This window comes from Argopecten irradians, chromosome 2 (assembly GCF_041381155.1).
Source record: "Argopecten irradians isolate NY chromosome 2, Ai_NY, whole genome shotgun sequence".
NCBI classification, from domain to species: domain Eukaryota; kingdom Metazoa; phylum Mollusca; class Bivalvia; order Pectinida; family Pectinidae; genus Argopecten; species Argopecten irradians.
The window spans coordinates 64,419,676-64,441,812 of NC_091135.1; the positions used below are offsets into that span (position 1 = coordinate 64,419,676).

Genomic DNA, 22,137 nt, shown 5'->3' on the forward strand with positions numbered 1-22,137 from the left:
ATCCCAGCCATTGCCATTGTAATGTAGTAGTGCTTAACACTGCTTAATCCCAATCCTGGCTCCAATCTTTAAACAAGCAACTTTTTTATTCTTCAACTCGTGCCATCGTGTAATCTAAATTATATGTACATGTACGTACAGTTGTTATGTACATTTTTAGGCTACCTGTAAGTGGTTAACGTCTCGGAATTTCAACAACACATGTATATAAATTGAGTATTATGACTAGTGGTATAAAATGTTGAAATATTGAGAAATCATAGTCTAATCTTAGCTTTTGTATGTATCGGTATATTAAAACAGTTAAAGGTATGGGGTTGAGTGATATATTGAGTTTCTGGTGTCCCTCGAACTTGCCGATTTCCCTCGGCTCCGCCTCGGGAAATAGACAAGTGTGACCCTTTGAATACGCCTGTTCTGGCAGTGCAAAGACAAAATACGCCTGTTCTGGCAGTGTAAAGACAAAATACGCCTGTTCTGGCAGCGTAAAGACAAAATACGCCTGTTCTGGCAGCGTAAAGACAAAATCGCCTGTTCTGGCAGCGTAAAGACAAAATACGCCTGTTCTGGCAGCGTAAAGACAAAATACGCCTGTTCTGGCAGCGTAAAGACAAAATACGCCTGTTCTGGCAGCGTAAAGACAAAATACGCCTGTTCTGGCAGCGTAAAGACAAAATACGCCTGTTCTGGCAGCGTAAAGACAAAATACGCCTGTTCTGGCAGCGTAAAGACAAAATACGCCTGTTCTGGCAGCGTAAAGACAAAATACGCCTGTTCTGGCAGCGTAAAGACAAAATACGCCTGTTCTGGCAGCGTAAAGACAAAATACGCCTGTTCTGGCAGCGTAAAGACAAAATACGCCTGTTATAGACAAAATACGCCTGTTCTGGCAGCGTAAAGACAAAATACGCCTGTTCTGGCAGCGTAAAGACAAAATACGCCTGTTCTGGCAGCGTAAAGACAAAATACGCCTGTTCTGGCAGCGTAAAGACAAAATACGCCTGTTCTGGCAGCGTAAAGACAAACAGTGATTATCTGTAATAATCAACTCCTCCAACCAAACTGCCTTCGGGATCTGTGATCTTTAGTTGGTTCTGTTTCTATTTTAATTTTTGGGCGCTTTGTCTTCGCGAGTTGATAAGATAACCTGAAACAGTGAATCGACTTGAACGAATATACGTACCCGGCCTACTATACCTTTCGGCCGGGTACGAATTGGTCCATATGTGTCGTAGTGGAGCACTGCCTCCGAAAATCACTCGGGCATCGTTTTCTTTACTTTTTTGTAGGTTTTCAGATATTTTATGCGTATACATGCATTTACATATGATTTTTGTCCAAAACAAACATAACTACCATTCTTAATACCTACCGTACCGCTCACAAGACGTCAAATTCACAATTTGTGGACTTGCCGTATAAATTTCCTTCAGAAAGACCTTCATATGTATTATGTAAAAAATAATGCCTCGATGAGAATTTGATATTTTATGTGGTTCAGTTTTATTCCCTAGAAGGTAAGCGATATCAAACAAGTACGATAAAATGCAAACAAACGTTTTATAATGGTTTGCATAATCATTACTTTGCTCCATTAGTAGTAATAGGCACCAATTGTAGCTCTAAAGACGACACAATTTTCTGTCAAAAAGTCTTTTGAGCTACAATATTGCAGCTATGAATCGACCAGATCTGCAGCACCATTAATTTACCATCGCCTGTCGCAACTAACAAACTCCGCCATTGTTCTCGGTATATACCTGTTGACCGAGCCGTGCACTTTTCATCACAACATTAATATTACAATCGGATTATACAATATCGCAGACCGTGTAAACGAACTGTTATTGCTTACAGTCGTCATTGACATTAGAGTACCTTGAACCCAACTGGTCGATCCCTTTCAGCACGATTCTACAAACCACACACAAATACACGATAAATCATATCGAATTAAATTGGTTATACTCTTCAGATTAAAAATTTTGATGTAAAAGTCCTGTTTGTTTAGCTGGACATGAGTAATGAATGTAACAAGACATTCCTATTTGTTCCGTTCGTCGTTCGGGGTCAAGTTGTTCAAAGGTAAAACTTTATACTAAATACATTAACACACTCTAACAACTCAAATCGAGGAATAGCATACACAAGGAATAGCATACTGCATACTTGTGTATGCTATTTGTATGTATAACTAATTGTGCTAATCATTGCTCAACACACGGTCCATGATGAATTAAAGAGGTTACACTTCTGACGAATGGTGTTTTTTCCTTTCTAGAACAGGGACAAACAAATTAGTATTTACTTCAGTTACATAATTTACTTATTTTACACCATTACCACTATTGAAAAGTTTGAGCTTCCTATTCGTATATTTTTGATTTTCAGTACAAGAATATTAAAGATGCTCCATCCTGACAAATGACATTTTTTCGCTATCAGAAACAGGAGCAGACGAATTAGTATTTTTCTTCATTTAACAAAGTTACTTACTTTAGACAAATGACATTTTTTCGCTATCAGAAACAGGAGCAGACGAATTAGTATTTTTCTTCATTTAACAAAGTTACTTACTTTACACCATTACCACCATTGAAAAGTTTGAGCTTCTAATTTTACATCAAGAAAAAAATATTGAAAATAATTAATTGCATCCCGGAAAAAATCTCTGGCACTCTGTCTTATATGGAATGAAGTATTGATTTCGCATGCACCAAAAGCAAAATGAATTATTTTATATTATTGTTTGTGCTAATTAGACATATATATACATGATTAAATACTAATTATTGTTAAATTGATGAATATCGTTTATGCTCTGTCGGCGGTGGAGCTTCTGTAAAAACAATTATTTTCATCCCTAAAAAAGTCTATCGCACTATACCCTAAATGAAATGAAGTACTGATTGCGCATGCACCAAAAGCACAAATAACTTATTTTATGTTATTTACATGAGTGAACACCAATTATTGATCAAGGATAAACAGTTGAATAAGATTTTTATGGAGGAAAACGAACGAGTCTCGCGCCTGCGATGTTGGGGTTTGTAGATATTAAACAATCGTGTTTCATTTTGTACTAAGCGAGAGAAAACTTGATATCATAGTCTATCTTTAATGATATTGTAATTGTGTTTCAATCGTTACGTGTAAGCATTTCACTTGTGAATAAGTATGCGAGCAAATGCAAAACCATCACGCATATTTCCATTAAACATGAAGTTGACAATAGAAAGCCAATGACAGAAGCCAGTTTCGGACTGATAAATTTCGCTTTGAATATGTATGCGTCTCCTGCCTGTTAAAGGAGACAACAATGGGAGATAAACTGAATGAATTCTTTAACAGCTGTTTCCACTTCTACATGTGTCATTAATATAGGACAGCAAGGATGAGCGAAATATATCTGGAAAGTCAATGCTATACTGGAACACATATTCCAACCTCTGCAGTCAATGCTATAATGGAACACATATTCCAACCTCTGCAGTCAATGCTATACTGGAACACATATTCCAACCTCTGCAGTCAATGCTATACTGGAACACATATTCCAACCTCTGCAGTCAATGTTATAATGGAACACATATTCCAACCTCTGCAGTCAATGCTATACTGGAACACATATTCCAACCTCTGCAGTCAATGATATAATGGAACACATATTCCAACCTCTGCAGTCAATGCTATACTGGAACACATATTCCAACCTCTGCAGTCAATGCTATAATGGAACACATATTCCAACCTCTGCATTCAATGCTATAATGGAACACATATTCCAACCTCTGCAGTCAATGCTATAATGGAACACATATTCCAACCTCTGCAGTCAATGCTATACTGGAACACATATTCCAACCTCTGCAGTCAATGCTATAATGGAACACATATTCCAACCTCTGCAGTCAATGCTATACTGGAACACATATTCCAACCTCTGCAGTCAATGATATAATGGAACACATATTCCAACCTCTGCAGTCAATGCTATACTGGAACACATATTCCAACCTCTGCAGTCAATGCTATAATGGAACACATATTCCAACCTCTGCATTCAATGCTATAATGGAACACATATTCCAACCTCTGCAGTCAATGCTATACTGGAACACATATTCCAACCTCTGCAGTCAATGCTATAATGGAACACATATTCCAACCTCTGCAGTCAATGCTATACTGGAACACATATTCCAACCTCTGCAGTCAATGATATAATGGAACACATATTCCAACCTCTGCAGTCAATGCTATACTGGAACACATATTCCAACCTCTGCAGTCAATGCTATAATGGAACACATATTCCAACCTCTGCAGTCAATGCTATACTGGAACACATATTCCAACCTCTGCAGTCAATGCTATAATGGAACACATATTCCAACCTCTGCATTCAATGCTATAATGGAACACATATTCCAACCTCTGCAGTCAATGCTATACTGGAACACATATTCCAACCTCTGCAGTCAATGCTATAATGGAACACATATTCCAACCTCTGCAGTCAATGCTATACTGGAACACATATTCCAACCTCTGCAGTCAATGATATAATGGAACACATATTCCAACCTCTGCAGTCAATGCTATACTGGAACACATATTCCAACCTCTGCAGTCAATGCTATAATGGAACACATATTCCAACCTCTGCAATTTTGTTTGAATATTTGATAGCTTTTTACCTTTGTAATAAAAAAGCATATATCATTTTTTCTGGATATTCAACTTCTTTGAAAACATGCGATTGCAGTATACGGGTGTAGGATGATAGCCAAAGTGCCATTTGTCTATTAGAGCAACAGATCCACGTGTCATCGTGATAAAATATTAGCAATCTGGTTTACCCCACTGTTTAAGGTGAAGTACAATGAGGATGTACGCGTCAATGGAATGGCGCCATCTGAATTATGACCAGCCTTGTCCGAGCGGACACTGCACGGACGCCGTAACCTGAGACTGTCACAACCTCCCACGTCGGACAGGAGCAGAAATAACTTATCTCGTATCCAAAACTGTCGTTTGCTGTATCAGATGCCATCGTCAAGGTCACTGCAGGCCACATGTACGGGCGAGCTGTCGTCTGCAGGGGCGGTCAGCGGAGCAGACGATCGATCAGACTCGGACATTAGCCAACAGACTGACCTGAATGTGTGGACTAGGCGTTGATTAATGACCAGAATCAGGTCAACGACTGATACAATGTTCTGCCATAGGCGCTTGCTTGCTTTTCAAATGCAACGTCATTTGGAATAGTTTTGGTAGGACTTCGTGAGATTTCTGATATTGTATCTGCTGCAACCTTAAGTTGTTATGTGTTTCATATTCCAGTTCCAAATATTTTTCATAGTTGGTTAATTTTGACATCTACTGGTAATGTAAGTACTCTGACAATAGTACCATTATGGAGCTACGAAGGTGACATGACATTCTACCACAAAACAGGACAAAATTCTACGCCGAAGAGTTGCACGTTCCGGGTCCCAGGGTTAGAACCCTGGTCTTTGGTTTTACTAGTATTCCTCTGCCTCCAAAGAAAAAAAGTCTAAAAGGCAATCCATACCAGTTAAGCTTAGTATTGTGTATTAATTTGTTTATGGACTGGTGCATGGGCTTCAATCAAAGTTCGAGTTTTCATGTTTTTTTCCCAAGTGTTCGTCGATAATGTTAAGATAAACAGTGTATATGAACTGGACATTACTGTTTTTAACGACGATTACCACTCTTTGAAGAATTACTTGTTACAATATATGTATTGGCTAAAGATTTTGTATTTTGAATTTCTTGACACAGCTGTGACCAACAAAACGACTTAACACATGGATTTAACTTACATAACACTATTGAATAATACCAGTAGAAGTGGGTCAAGGCGTCATCAAACCCAGACCTGTCATGTATTTTATGTTAGGAATTTAGACAAGATTCCTGATCATTTCGCTCTGTGTAAATTGAAATCAAATTATAATCAAAAATAAAGTGCCACATCAAGTTTATTTACCGTCCGATATCTCCCGATTGGAAGATTCTGTATATATTTTCTTAAGAATTGTTTAATGAACGTTAACAAAAACCGTAAAAATCATCCCCCTACCCCCATGTTATTACAACTTGGCAGTATTCCTGATTACGTCATGGTGGCACCACCACAAGATGTGACATGCTATTCTACAATAGGACGATAATGACATGTATTCATTAACACCTCATGATTGTAATGCTGTATTTATAGATTTGCCGATGAAACCTTGATTACATAGTAAGTTGGACAGTTCACCGATCTTTATGTCAAAGGAATGGCGTTTAATGATCCATTGATCCTTGCCAAGTCTAAAATAAAATTGAGCAAGAAATCATGTATTCTATTTATAAAACCAATAACTAACAATTACGAAGTTGTTTCAATTTTGATATATTTAGTGATAGATGCAGGATGACCTTAAATTAGTTTCTGTTAGCCAAAACATCGACACTGATCGGCCGTGATTGAAGACACCTTTGATCGGTCGTGATTGAAGAAACCTTTCTAGACTGGCCATGTCCAATAAAGCAAATAGGACACGAAATTAGACACTGCACTTACGTCACAAACACTTGTAAAATACATTATCTACTGTGGCCAATCGCCCGTAACCGGAAAAACGCCCGTATAAAGGCCAAGTAGTACTGGTTGGTGTATTTACTTATTGACGTTGACAAAACACGATCGAGGATAAAGAAAAAACATAAATCTATTTCAATACTCGCATAAAAACCTTGACAATGCACACAAACAATACTTAAACCACAAAGAGGTGGACTAGGGAGGTTAATCCTCTACTGGTACAAATCTCTGGCCTTGTTTTGTACGCTTGTCCTAAAGCTGACCTTACGTAGTGTTACTGACCAACAACTAAGGTGTACTGTGTAACGTATTAACACGGGCTTAAAAGTTAATAGTTCTCGTGGCTCGATACAACGAATTTCAAAAAAAATATATTCAATGCTAATGTGTGAGTAACGTAGAAATAATGAGAACCTCGTCTGGAATTCGTGTATGTTTACATCGCCCACCAAACCAGGAATAGAATAGGATTGTATTTAGATTCTAGCCTTTCCTAGACATTCCTCCAGTATTTTACGCAATGACCAAAAGTTAGTGTTTATATTTTTAGATTCTCTCTTCCTGTACACAACAAAAACAGATAAAATCGAGAGCGAGCACATGGTATCTCGTAACATGATACTGAACCGAACTGCCACGAGGTCTCTTTATGGTAGCCATGCGAGGCGCTACCGTTCTATCGTCCTCAATACAAGTCAACAAACATACCATTACAAATGAAATTATCGCGGTCAATTCTATTCACATGTCCATCATGGCCTAGTTTTGACCATTCCATTTTGCGCGGGAAAGTGTATAGGCTGGGAATGGACGAGGAAGTCTGAGGTAGAGATCGATATATACATGTGTGTATGCTACATCTGTGTCTGGACGGGATGAAGTGGCGCGTACCAAGACTGTATAATATTTACATTTTATTTCTCGTTTACATATTAAAACGCGTCACTAACCAAAGTCGTTTGTTCGCCTAATTTGGGGATAGAACCAATATGTATACGATGACGAGCACATGGTAGTCAGGCAGTCCTAGAAACAACAGAACATACACGAAACATGATATATACACTAAACAATGCCTGTTTACACTCGTGTACTCGGCATATGGTGGGGGAATAACACGTAATGAAAACAATCAAATACGACAAAAATGGCAACAGTACAGTATTATAAGTTTACCTCCACCATGCTGCTGGACAAGATAGGGAAATCTCCAAACATTTCCAAGTCCCACAGCATAACTGATCACCATGAAAAAATATTGTAATTTGCTATCCCATTTTGCACGTGCTTTTCCATTTGCCCCAATCTCATCTGTATTCAGAGGCACAGTCAGTTCGCCATTTGCCTCTTCCTCTAAAACATTTTTCTTGGTCATGATACGATTTCGCCTTCACGCTGTTTACACACGGCCGTAGTAGTAAGGTATGAATGAGAGCGTGGTTTACTACGGGCGATACCAAGTCAGTAAGGGGAGGTAAGCCTTCTGGAAGATTCATGTATATAAATTGTATCACATGGTTTTTTAATGTATACGATTTGTACATTTTATGAATAGTACATGCCTGTTGTATGAACTTTATGTATACACCTGAATGTCTATTGTCGCCCAATCTTTACAGTTCAGAACTCGTCTCTTTTGGAACCAAAACATTGCAATGCCTACATGATGGTAATAGTGACTGATAGATCAATAGGTTAAACTCCAATAGAAATGTTATCAATTGTCACTGGGAGCGTTCTGAAAAATGACAGTCAATTTTGAACACTTAGTTTTAGAAAGAGGAATATTTTGAACAGTCAGCAAATCAACGTTTCAAAGGAAAATTATCAATTTCAGTAGAACGTCGATTTGCTGTGCACTATTTGCGAACATAATCTCCCGTTTTTGAAGCCAATGTAAATGAATATTGCAAAGGATGTGAGTGATAGTAGTACGATAGCGGCTGTGAGTTTTAGGTGATATTAGGGCAATGATATGCCCAATCAATACCAGGCCACTACCCTGCACCACGTTGTGGAGTGCACACGTGAAATCGATGTCTGTACGATGACGCTTCAGAAGCTTAAAGATGTCGATTGCATCCATGTCAGATCGTTAATCAGTTGAAATGTCATCATGCGAATTGTTTATGTGGGTGAGAAAGATAAGGTTTTATCCGTTTCAGACATACAAAGTAGCTAAGCACACATGAGATCCGAATTCATTAAAAAGAGAATTCACAAATGTAAACCGCTACGTCTCGTGCATTATTTTGCCGAGACAATAAATATTTGATGGTCAATGTGATCGTTACATATGAAACTGGACGGGGTGTCCAGGTGCCGCCAGACGGGTTCGAACCCGCGATCACGGACTTACCGGTCCACCGCTCTACCGACTGAGCTAAAGGGAAATCCCCCTAAAGCGAAGCTAGAAGGCGACCGTATTATTATTTACAATTAAAACCTGCTACACATATGTCAAGATAGGTCAGTTGCCATGTACAATCAGAAATTAAGAAATGCACAGTGCACATAAAAGTTATTTGGTTACTACCCTCTGACATCAATTTTGGACGCGAACTTATGAACACAATGTTTTGTTGTTGGTTTTTTTGAGTAAATAACAAAACCAGGAAGTATCAATTACTGGTTTATTTATAATCTGTCAATACGTTCAGACAAATGACAAAAAGGCATAATGGAAGCGAACGTTTGTTTTGTATCCCTACATGAATGCACCGACATTGTACTTATTACATATAGAAAGAATAGGTCGTGTTCATATATGACTAACAATTAACGCGTACCGCAGCTTCCCAAACATAAATTCAAATTATTTTATTGGATTACGTTTTTCAACTTATTTCCACAAATGATGATAATCTCCTACAAATATGATTGACATACAGGACACTGCACCCATACAGTGGAGAATGGACACAAACATGGCTTACATAGAATCGTATACTTGAATGATTTACCTGTCAACAGGACACCAGGCCCAATCAACCATACGACCGTGTGCTTAGTAGGAAGAACAATGCATCATTGAAAGGGGTAAAAAGAAAACGGATTAACCGGAAAAAAACCCTACTATATTAGCTTTGACATGAAGTTCCCTGGCTTTAACGAGACGATCTGGCATAGGAGTCATTATAGAGATATACCGATCTATTAAAATAGCCGTGGTCAGTCCAATAAGGAAACGTATTGTTATCCCGAGGTCGCGACACAAAACGGTCCACTCCGACAACAAATGGGGGATACTTGAACGTGAGTATAAGCTTTAAGGCGTGACCGGGTACACACCAATAACAAAGAACGGGAGTTCAAACGATGTCAAAAATGACTGAAAACTATCACAGTCCTTATCACGATGATGATAGATAGTAATCACATTCTAAATACTAAAATTAATCTAGTCTGTGGTCAAACGAAATGATTCAATGATAGGATCATTTGCAGGTTCAGGGACACAAGAAACTGTTTTCTTTATTTTGTTGGCATTACTTTTTATGGGTCATTTAGAAGTCAAAATAAGGAATTTTGTAGTATTTTTTAAAAGTGCTGATATATAATCATGGGTTACTATCACTGCCGTAGTATCGAGAATGGGGGTTACTATCGCCATTGTAAAATCGTCAATTTGATTTTCAGTACATAATATGATTGAATCACTTTTTGTTTATTTTGTTTATCCGAAAATCATTTATCAGTATACTCCACTTTGTCAATACTTTTATATACCTGAAATCAGGGTTTCGTGCTAAGTATGTCATAATTTCCATAAACTAATGGTGGCTGATATGTGCCATTTCGTTATTTCGTTATTTCGCCTTACAAAGGCGATAATCATCGTCTTTTCGCCCCGCTAATCATCTATAATCGATAGATTATAATAAGATTATAGACGATAATCATCAAATGTCCGGACAACTCCTCCTATACTACTAATACGATTTCAATTAAATTTGGCAGTATTGTTTGGGACCATGTGTAGATGTGCATGCAGTTTTTGTTTGTCGATATTTTGGTTGCTTTTGTAATCGGGTTACTATGCACAGGTTCCAAAATGTGTCCGAGCAACTCCTTCTAAACTACTGTATTTATTTCAATAAAACTTGGCTGTAACGTGTGGGACAATGTGTAGACATGAATGCAGTTTCATGCATCTTTTTATATTTTGGTTGCAATGTTAACCAGGTCACTATACACAGGTTTCCCAACAACTCCAACTAAACCACAAAATCAATGAAACTTGACAGATTTGGGATTGTGTCAATATTTTAGTTGTAATCGTAACCAATATACACGGGTTCTTTATCCGGACAACTTGTAAATTTCCTATGACCATGATATTTTTTTTCAAGAACAAGTCAGACACTTCTGCACTTATATCTGCGCATGTCAATGCGGAAGGCGAAATAACGATGATTATCGTCTTTTCGCGCGCGGGGCGAAGGCGAAATAACGATGATTATCGCCTTTCGCGCGCGGGGCGAAGGCGAAAAGATGAAGATTATCGGATTGAAAAACGATAAACAGCGGGGCGAAATATTTCGCGTCGCTAATTAGCGACTGAAATAATTTCGTTATTTCGTTCTGGCGCTGCGAAAAGACGATGATTAGCGGGGCGAAAAGACGATGATTATCGCCTTTGTAAGGCGAAATAACGAAATGGCACAAATCAGCCACCATAGTCTGACTTGTTCTTGAAAAAAATATCATGGTCATAGGAAATTTACAAGTTGTCCGGATAAAGAACCCGTGTATATTGACCTGGTTACGATTACAAGTAAAATATTGACACAATCCCAAATCTGTCAAGTTTCATTGATCTTGTGGTTTAGTTGGAGTTGTTGGGAAACCTGTGTATAGTGACCTGGTTAACATTGCAACCAAAATATAAAAAGATGCATGAAACTGCATTCATGTCTACACATTGTCCCACACATTACAGCCAAGTTTCATTGAAATAAATACAGTAGTTTAGAAGGAGTTGTTCGGACACATTTTGGAACCTGTGCATAGTAACCCGATTACAAAAGCAACCAAAATATCGACAAACAAAAACTGCATGCACATCTACACATGGTCCCAAACAATACTGCCAAATTTAGTTGAAATCGGATTAGTAGTATAGGAGGAGTTGTCCGGACATTTTTTATACTGACAGACAGACGGACGGACGGACAGACAGACAAGCTGATTCCAGTATACCACCCTATTTTCGTTACGGGGGTTATGAAAAGACATCACAGAAACTTAACTTAGGGACAGTTGGGCAACACTCATATATATGTAGATGTAATATATATATATAGTTCTATTCTGTGTAAATTGTGGTCATTTTTGTGATGAAATCAACACAATATATATGTATAGTGAGGCCTTTTTAAAAAGAGGTTCAATAAAACTCAATAAAATCTTAATTAGTCTAATGTATTAGAATTAATGAACCAGTAATCAACTTCATATAACCAGGACAGTAGTGGATATATATAATTACTTACTAAACACTTACTCAGAAATCAACAACAATTTCCAATACTCTTATGTATGAATAAACGTACCTGCAAAAACAGGCGGGCGAGGCGAAGGCGAAATAACGAAGTTTATCGTTTTTTCGCGCGCGGGGCGAAGGCGAAATAACGATGATTATCGTCTTTTCGCGCGCGGGGCGAAGGCGAAAAAACGAAGATTATCGTCTTTTCGCGCGCGGGGCGAAGGCGAAAAAACGAAGATTAGCGGATTGAAAAACGATAAACAGCGGGGCGAAATATTTCGCGTCGCTAATTAGCGACTGAAATAATTTCGTTATTTCGTTCTGGCGCTGCGAAAAGACGATGATTAGCGGGGCGAAAAGACGATGATTATCGCCTTTGTAAGGCAAAATAACGAAATAACGAAATGGCACATATCAGCCACCATATAAACTGATAATAGTGGAGAAAAATAGGCTAGCTCTCGTAGGGTGCTTGATATATCATAAATGAAGTAGTGTCTTTGTGTCTACGGTACAGACCGTTATATAGGTATGGTCAGGCCTATAGTCTAACAAGAGTTGTATACCGTTGATTAACACCATTTAATTAACCAGGCGGGTTGAGCAACTTTCGCTGTCGATCATTTTTATAAAAGGTATTGTTAAGCATTATTAAATCCGATTGCCTTTTGAAATCTCGTTATGTCGGAATATCTTCAGCCATGTCCTTATGTCGAGATGTCTACATTCAAACTTCGTTATGTCAGGGTATCTACATCAAAACCTCGTTATGTCGGAGTATCTACATCCAAACCTCGTTATGTCGGAGTATCAACATTCAAACCTCGTTATGTTGGAGTGTCTACAACCAAACCTCGTTATGTCGTGGTATCTACGTCCAAACTTCGTTACGTCGTGGTTGCTACATCCAAACTTCGTTTTGTCAGGCTATCTACATCAAAACCTCGTTATGTCGGGGAATCTACATCCAAACTTCGTTATGTCAGGGTATCTACACCTAAACCCCGTTATGTCGGGGAATCTACATCCAAACCTCGTTATGTCAGGGTATCTATACCTAAACCCCGTTATGTCAGGGTATCTACATCCAAACTTCGTTGTGACAGGGTATCAATATAGACAAACTTCGTTGTGTCGGGGTATCTACAGCCAAACCTCGTTATTTCGGGGTATCTACATCCAAACTATTTAGTTTACATCCAAACTTCGTTATGTCAGGGTATCTACATCCAAACTTCGTTGTGTCGGAGTATCTACATGAAAACTTCGTTATGTCGGGGTATCTGCAGCAAAACCTCGTTATATCGGGGTATCTACATCCAAACTATGTAGTTTACATCCACACTTCGTTATGTCTGGGTATCTACATCCAAACTTCGTTGCGTCGCGGTGTCTACATCCAAACTTCGTTACATAATGGTATCTATAACCAAACCCCGTTATGTCGAGGAGTCTACATCCAACCCTCGTTATGTCAGGGTATCTACATCCAAACTTCGTTGTGACGGGGTATCTACATTAACACTTCGTAATGTCGGGGTATCTACAGCCAAACCTCGTTATTTCGGGGTATCTACATCCAAACTATTTAGTTTACATCCAAACTTCGTTATGTCGGGGTATCTACACCCAAACTTCGTTGTTTCGCGGTGTCTACATACAAACTTCGTTATGTCAGGGTATCTGCAGCAAAACCTCGTTATATCGGGGTAGCTACATCCAAACTATGTAGTTTACATCAAAACTTCGTTATGTCGGGTATCTACATCCAAACTTCGTTGTGTCGCGGTGTCTACATCCAAACTTCGTTACATCGTGGTGTCTACAACCAAACCCCGTTATGTCGAGGAGTCTACATCCAACCCTCGTTATGTCGGAGTATCTACATCCAAACTATTTAGTTTACACCCAAACTTCGTTATGTCAGATTATCTACATCCAAACTTCGTTGTGTCGGGTATCTACATACAAACTTCATTATGTCGGGGTTTATGCAGCCAAACCTCGTTATATCGGGGTATCTACATCCAAACTATGTAGTTCACATCCAAACTTCGTTATGTCGGGGTATCTACATCCAAACTTCGTTGTTTCGCGGTGTCTACATCCAAACTTTGTTATGTCGAGGTATCTACAACCAAACCCCGCTATGTTGCGGTGTCTACACTCAAACCTCGTTATGTCAGGGTATCTACACCTAAACCCCGTTATGTTGGGGTGTCTACAACCAAACCCCGTTATGTTGAGGTGTCTACATCCAACTCTCAATGTCAGGGTATATACATCCAAACTTCGTTGTGTCGGGGTATATACATCCAAACTTCGTTGTGTCGGGGTATTTACATACAAATTTCGTTATGTCGGGGTATCTACAGCTAAACCTCGTTATGTCGGGGTATCTACATCTCATCTTCGTTCAGTCAGGGTATCTGCATCCAAACCTCTTTATGTCAGGGTGTCTACAACCAAACCCCGTTATGTCGGGGTATCTACATCCCATCGTCGTTCAGTCAGGGTATCTGCATCCAAAAATCTTTATGTCGGTGTGTCTACAACCAAACCCCGTTATGTCGGGGTATCTACATCCCATCGTCGTTCAGTCAAGGAATATGCATCCAAACCTCTTTATGTTGGGGTGTCTACAACCAAACCCCGCTATGTCAAGATGTCTACTTCTAACCCTCGTTATGTCAGGGTATCTTCATCCAATCCTCGTAATGTCAGAGTATCTACATCCAAACCTCATAATTCTAAGTCGTAATGATGCATTCCAGATAATCCCTGACGACCAGAGCATTACGATAGCTTTTACCTTTACTGATAGCACCTATTTAGTTTAATGTAGCTCCTTTTATGGTCATTGGCGTGCCCATATTGTTATGTCAGCACTACAGTGTTAATGTGTTACACCCCCAGTCTGTTGTTCTACATTTACTTACACTGACATTACACAAACAATGGAATATGTTTTACATAAAACTGACAGTTTGAGCCCCTATGTAATAATGTTGTCTTTAGTGACAGGATCTTCCAGTTTGGGCGTACAGTTCAAAAAGGGCCACATAACGAAACAACCAGTGCTAATTTTATCGATAAACAATGGCCGTCTGACAAATAAAAAATATGAAGAATTAATTAAGAAGCGTCTGACAAATAAAAAATATGAGGTAATCAAGGGGCGTCTGACAAATCAAAAATTTGAAGTATTAAAGAAGCGTCTGAAAAGTAACAAATATAAAGTATAATGGGGCGTCTGAAAAATCACAAATATAAAGTATAATGGGGCGTCTGAAAAGTAACAAATATAAAGTATAATGGGGCGTCTGAAAAGTAACAAATATAAAGTATAATGGGGCGTCTGAAAAGTAACAAATATAAAGTATAATGGGGCGTCTGAAAAGTAACAAATATAAAGTATAAAGGGGCATGTGTTTCAAAGCAAAAAGTCTCATAGCTTCATCGATAAACACATTAAAATTCCGCAACTCCAATATGTGTCTGTTAACCCAGGACTATGTGGTAGTTCGTAAAATGTTCTCCATGACTGGTTGACTGTTGGCTTTGATCTTTAAGAGATTGTGTTGGTAATTCGCTGTGCTTTCTATAGTGAAATGTTGGTTTTCTGTCTCTAAGATACTGGGTGGGTTGGATGATCTGACTTAATGTCAATCAATAGTCATCATTTGAGGAGATCTCCCCTGTGTGGAATTGTTATGTGTGTAAATGTGTTCGTGTTGTGTTTCCTTGTAATGGCGGGACCCTTACCTTTATAGTGTTATCTCACTGAAACATGCCATCAAAGATACCGAACAACACACACCACCCGGTCACATTATACTGACAAAGACACCGAACAACACACCCCACCCGGTCACATTATACTGACAAAGATACCGAACAACACACCCCACCCGGTCACATTATACTGACAAAGATACCGAACAACACACCCCACCCGGTCACATTATACTGACAAAGATACCGAACAACACACCCCACCGGTCACATTATACTGACAAAGATACCGAACAACACACCCCACCCGGTCACATTATACTGACAAAGATACCGAACAACACACCCCACCCGGTCACATTATACTGACAAAGATACCGAACAACACACCCCACCCGGTCACATTATACTGACAAAGATACCGAACAACACACCCCACCAGTCACATTATACCGACAAAGATACCGAACAACACACCCCACCCGGTCACATTATACTGACAAAGATACCGAACAACACACCCCACCCGGTCACATTATACTGACAAAGATACGAACAACACACCCCCCGTCACATATACTGACAAAGATACCGAACAACACACCCCACCCGGTCACATTATACTGACAAAGATACCGAACAACACACCCCACCCGGTCACATTATACTGACAAAGATACCGAACAACACACCCCACCCGGTCACATTATACTGACAAAGATACCGAACAACACACCCCACCCGGTCACATTATACTGACAAAGATACCGAACAACACACCCCACCCGGTCAACATTATACTGACAAAGATACCGAACAACACACCCCACCCGGTCACATTATACTGACAAAGACACTGAACTGGACCGAACAACACACCCCACCCGGTCACATTATACTGACAAAGATACCGAACAACACACCCCACCCGGTCACATTATACTGACAAAGACACCGAACAACACACCCCACCCGGTCACATTATACTGACAAAGACACCGAACAACACACCCCACCCGGTCACATTATACTGACAAAGATACCGAACAACACACCCCACCCGGTCACATTATACTGACAAAGATACCGAACAACACACCCACCCGGTCACATTATACTGACAAAGATACGAACAAACACCCCACCGGTCACATTATACTGACAAAGATACCGAACAACACACCCACCGGTCACATTATACTGACAAAGATACCGAACAACACACCCCACCGGTCACATTATACTGACAAAGATACCGAACAACACACCCCACCGGTCACATTATACTGACAAAGAACAACACACACCCCACCGGTCACATTATACTGACAAAGATACCGAACAACACACCCCACCGGTCACATTATACTGACAAAGATACCGAACAACACACCCCACTCACATTATATGACAAGCAACACACACGTCACATTATACTGACAAAGATACCGAACAACACACCCCCCCGGTCACATTATACTGACAAAGATACCGAACAACACACCCCACCCGGTCACATTATACTGACAAAGATACCGAACAAACACCCCCCCGGTCACATTATACTGACAAAGATACCGAACAACACACCCCACCCGGTCACATTATACTGACAAAGATACCGAACAACACACCCCACCCGGTCACATTATACTGACAAAGATACCGAACAACACACCCCACCCGGTCACATTATACTGACAAAGATACCGAACAACACACCCCACCCGGTCACATTATACTGACAAAGATACCGAACAACACACCCCACCCGGTCACATTATACTGACAAAGATACCGAACAACACACCCCACCCGGTCACATTATACTGACAAAGATACCGAACAACACACCCCACCCGGTCACATTATACTGACAAAGATACCGAACAACACACCCCACCCGGTCACATTATACTGACAAAGATACCGAACAACACACCCCACCCGGTCACATTATACTGACAAAGATACCGAACAACACACCCCACCCGGTCACATTATACTGACAAAGATACCGAACAACACACCCCACCCGGTCACATTATACTGACAAAGATACCGAACAACACACCCCACCCGGTCACATTATACTGACAAAGATACCGAACAACACACCCCACCCGGTCACATTATACTGACAAAGATACCGAACAACACACCCCACCCGGTCACATTATACTGACAAAGATACCGAACAACACACCCCACTCTGTCACATTATACTGACAAAGATACCGAACAACACACCCCACCCGGTCACATTATACTGACAAAGATACCGAACAACACACCCCACCCGGTCACATTATACTGACAAAGATACCGAACAACACACCCCACCCGGTCACATTATACTGACAAAGATACCGAACAACACACCCCACCCGGTCACATTATACTGACAAAGATACCGAACACAACACACCCCACCCGGTCACATTATACTGACAAAGATACCGAAAACAACACACCCCACCCGGTCACATTATACTGACAAAGATACCGAACAACACACCCCACCCGGTCACATTATACTGACAAAGATACCGAACAACACACCCCACCCGGTCACATTATACTGACAAAGATACCGAACAACACACCCCACCCGGTCACATTATACTGACAAAGATACCGAACAACACACCCCACCCGGTCACATTATACTGACAAAGATACCGAACAACACACCCCACCCGGTCACATTATACTGACAAAGATACCGAACAACACACCCCACCCGGTCACATTATACTGACAAAGATACCGAACAACACACCCCCCGGTCACATTATACTGACAAAGATACCGAACAACACACCCCACCCGGTCACATTATACTGACAAAGATACCGAACAACACACCCCACCCGGTCACATTATACTGACAAAGATACCGAACAACACACCCCACCCGGTCACATTATACTGACAAAGATACCGAACAACACACCCCACCGGTCACATTATACTGACAAAGATACCGAACAACACACCCCACCCGGTCACATTATACTGACAAAGATACCGAACAACACACCCCACCCGGTCACATTATACTGACAAAGATACCGAACAACACACCCCACCCGGTCACATTATACTGACAAAGACACCGAACAACACACCCCACCCGGTCACATTATACTGACAAAGATACCGAACAACACACCCCACCCGGTCACATTATACTGACAAAGATACCGAACAACACACCCCACCCGGTCACATTATACTGACAAAGATACCGAACAACACACCCCACCCGGTCACATTATACTGACAAAGATACCGAACAACACACCCCACCCGGTCACATTATACTGACAAAGATACCGAACAACACACCCCACCCGGTCACATTATACTGACAAAGATACCGAACAACACACCCCACCGGTCACATTATACTGACAAAGATACCGAACAACAAACACACCCCACCCGGTCACATTATACTGACAAAGATACCGAACAACACACCCCACCCGGTCACATTATACTGACAAAGATACCGAACAACACACCCCACCCGGTCACATTATACTGACAAAGATACCGAACACAACACACCCCACCCGGTCACATTATACTGACAAAGATACCGAACAACACACCCCACCCGGTCACATTATACTGACAAAGATACCGAACAACACACCCCACCCGGTCACATTATACTGACAAAGATACCGAACAACACACCCCACCCGGTCACATTATACTGACAAAGATACCGAACAACACACCCCACCCGGTCACATTATACTGACAAAGATACCGAACAACACACCCCCCCCGGTCACATTATACTGACAAAGATACCGAACAACACACCCCACCCGGTCACATTATACTGACAAAGATACCGAACAACACACCCCACCCGGTCACATTATACTGACAAAGATACCGAACAACACACCCCACCCGGTCACATTATACTGACAAAGATACCGAACAACACACCCCACCCGGTCACATTATACTGACAAAGATACCGAACAACACACCCCACCGGTCACATTATACTGACAAAGATACCGAACAACACACCCACCCGGTCACATTATACTGACAAAGATACCGAACAACACACCCCACCCGGTCACATTATACTGACAAAGATACCGAACAACACACCCCACCCGGTCACATTATACTGACAAAGATACCGAACAACACACCCCACCCGGTCACATTATACTGACAAAGATACCGAACAACACACCCCACCCGGTCACATTATACTGACAAAGATACCGAACAACACACCCCACCCGGTCACATTATACTGACAAAGATACCGAACAACACACCCCACCCGGTCACATTATACTGACAAAGATACCGAACAACACACCCCACCCGGTCACATTATACTGACAAAGATACCGAACAACACACCCCACCCGGTCACATTATACTGACAAAGATACCGAACAACACACCCCACCCGGTCACATTATACTGACAAAGATACCGAACAACACACCCCACCCGGTCACATTATACTGACAAAGATACCGAACAACACACACCCCACCCGGTCACATTATACTGACAAAGATACCGAACAACACACCCCACTTGGTCACATTATACTGACAAAGATACCGAACAACACACCCCACCCGGTCACATTATACTGACAAAGATACCGAACAACACACCCCACCCGGTCACATTATACTGACAAAGATACTGAACAACACACCCCACCCGGTCACATTATACTGACAAAGATACCGAACAACACACCCCACCCGGTCACATTATACTGACAAAGATACCGAACAACACACCCCACCCGGTCACATTATACTGACAAAGATACCGAACAACACACCCCACCCGGTCACATTATACTGACAAAGATACCGAACAACACACCCCAACCGGTCACATTATACTGACAAAGATACCGAACAACACACCCCACCCGGTCACATTATACTGACAAAGATACCGAACAACACACCCACCGGTCACATTATACTGACAAAGATACCGAACAACACACCCCACCCGGTCACATAATACTGACAAAGATACCGAACAACACACCCCACCCGGTCACATTATACTGACAAAGATACCGAACAACACACCCCACCCGGTCACATTATACTGACAAAGATACCGAACAACACACCCCAACCGGTCACATTATACTGACAAAGATACCGAACAACACACCCCACCCGGTCACATTATACTGACAAAGATACCGAACAACACACCCCACCCAGTCACATTATACTGACAAAGATACCGAACAACACACCCCACCCGGTCACATTATACTGACAACGGGCAAACCAGTCAACCCCACTCCCTTTTTACCTAGCGCTATTCAGCAAAAGAAACTATCATTTTCGCCATTGATATCAGCAAATACATTTCTAACGCCCTACTTGCAGGGCAAGAGAAGCGTATGCTTTCAGACATTGGGTTGCAGATGAGGTTTTTGTTTGAAATCAACAAAAACCTATTTAAAGTGTGATCTCACTGGAGTGTCTCCACCTGGGCATGGTTTAATCTACGCCCGACTCACGGCTAACTGTGAGTATTGTGAAGATGGAATGTTTCTTCTGACATGGCCGTTAATCACACAACAAAGTGTAGAACCTGCAAGCGAAACATTCCGTTATGAATAGTTGGTCACTCTTCAGTCGGCGAATTGGCATTCTGACAGACTGCACTGCAGGTCGAGTGTAATGTGTTTGGATGGGCGACAAGTTCCTGACAACACTGGAAGATTTGGTTCATAGTGTATGTTACCGGTAACTGTCCCCGTGTGCAATAGTATTTTATATGTGTTGGTCTCTTGTCTCAGGAGGAAAATGTTGACTTTAAGTCCCACTGAGAAAGTGTTGTTCTCTCATCACAGGCAGAAAAAAATGTGTTGGACAAAAGTCGTTGTGAGAACGAGTTGGCATCGGGTCCATTTGAGTGTTTGTCAGACACTTAGGAGCGCATCAGCTGCAGTGAAAACATGTATCCCCTGTCCAAACCTGACTCTTACTTCGTGTTTCATTGTTCCAGCGGTCGTAGTGGTAGCTCTTCGTCTAGCTAAAATGGATATATAAGGCCAAAAAAATCTGTTTTAGAGTCACTCGACCGACCCTATTTTTTTTTACCCCGACCCTAAGTCTTTTTCCAGTTTTCTACGAAAAACAAATCAAAGTCGGGATTTCGATCTCAGACAACGGTTCCGGCCATTATTTTATAGTGCAGGACACTTGAAAAAAGATTCCTCCCGACCCTATTTTTTTGCCAATGTTACCCT

The 22,137-nt window shown here is 40.9% G+C and overlaps 2 protein-coding genes across 2 annotated transcripts in view; one reads left to right on the forward strand and one right to left on the reverse strand.

Moving 5' to 3' along the window:
- The window catches only part of LOC138316216 (sodium- and chloride-dependent transporter XTRP3A-like), a 69,752-nt gene extending 61,680 nt beyond the window's left edge, over positions 1-8,072 (reverse strand). Inside the window, exon 1 of the mRNA XM_069257803.1 lies at positions 7,796-8,072. Coding sequence (XP_069113904.1) covers positions 7,796-7,994 — 199 coding nt within the window. The 5' untranslated portion in view covers positions 7,995-8,072. The remainder of the gene's footprint in view (positions 1-7,795) is intronic.
- A 4,716-nt stretch (positions 8,073-12,788) lies between these two features.
- On the forward strand, positions 12,789-14,868 carry LOC138316792 (adhesive plaque matrix protein-like). Its single transcript, XM_069258449.1, has 2 exons — positions 12,789-13,154; positions 14,035-14,868. The coding sequence occupies exons 1-2, from the start codon at positions 12,789-12,791 to the stop codon at positions 14,866-14,868; spliced, it is 1,200 nt and encodes a 399-aa protein (XP_069114550.1).
- Positions 14,869-22,137: the final 7,269 nt, after the last annotated feature.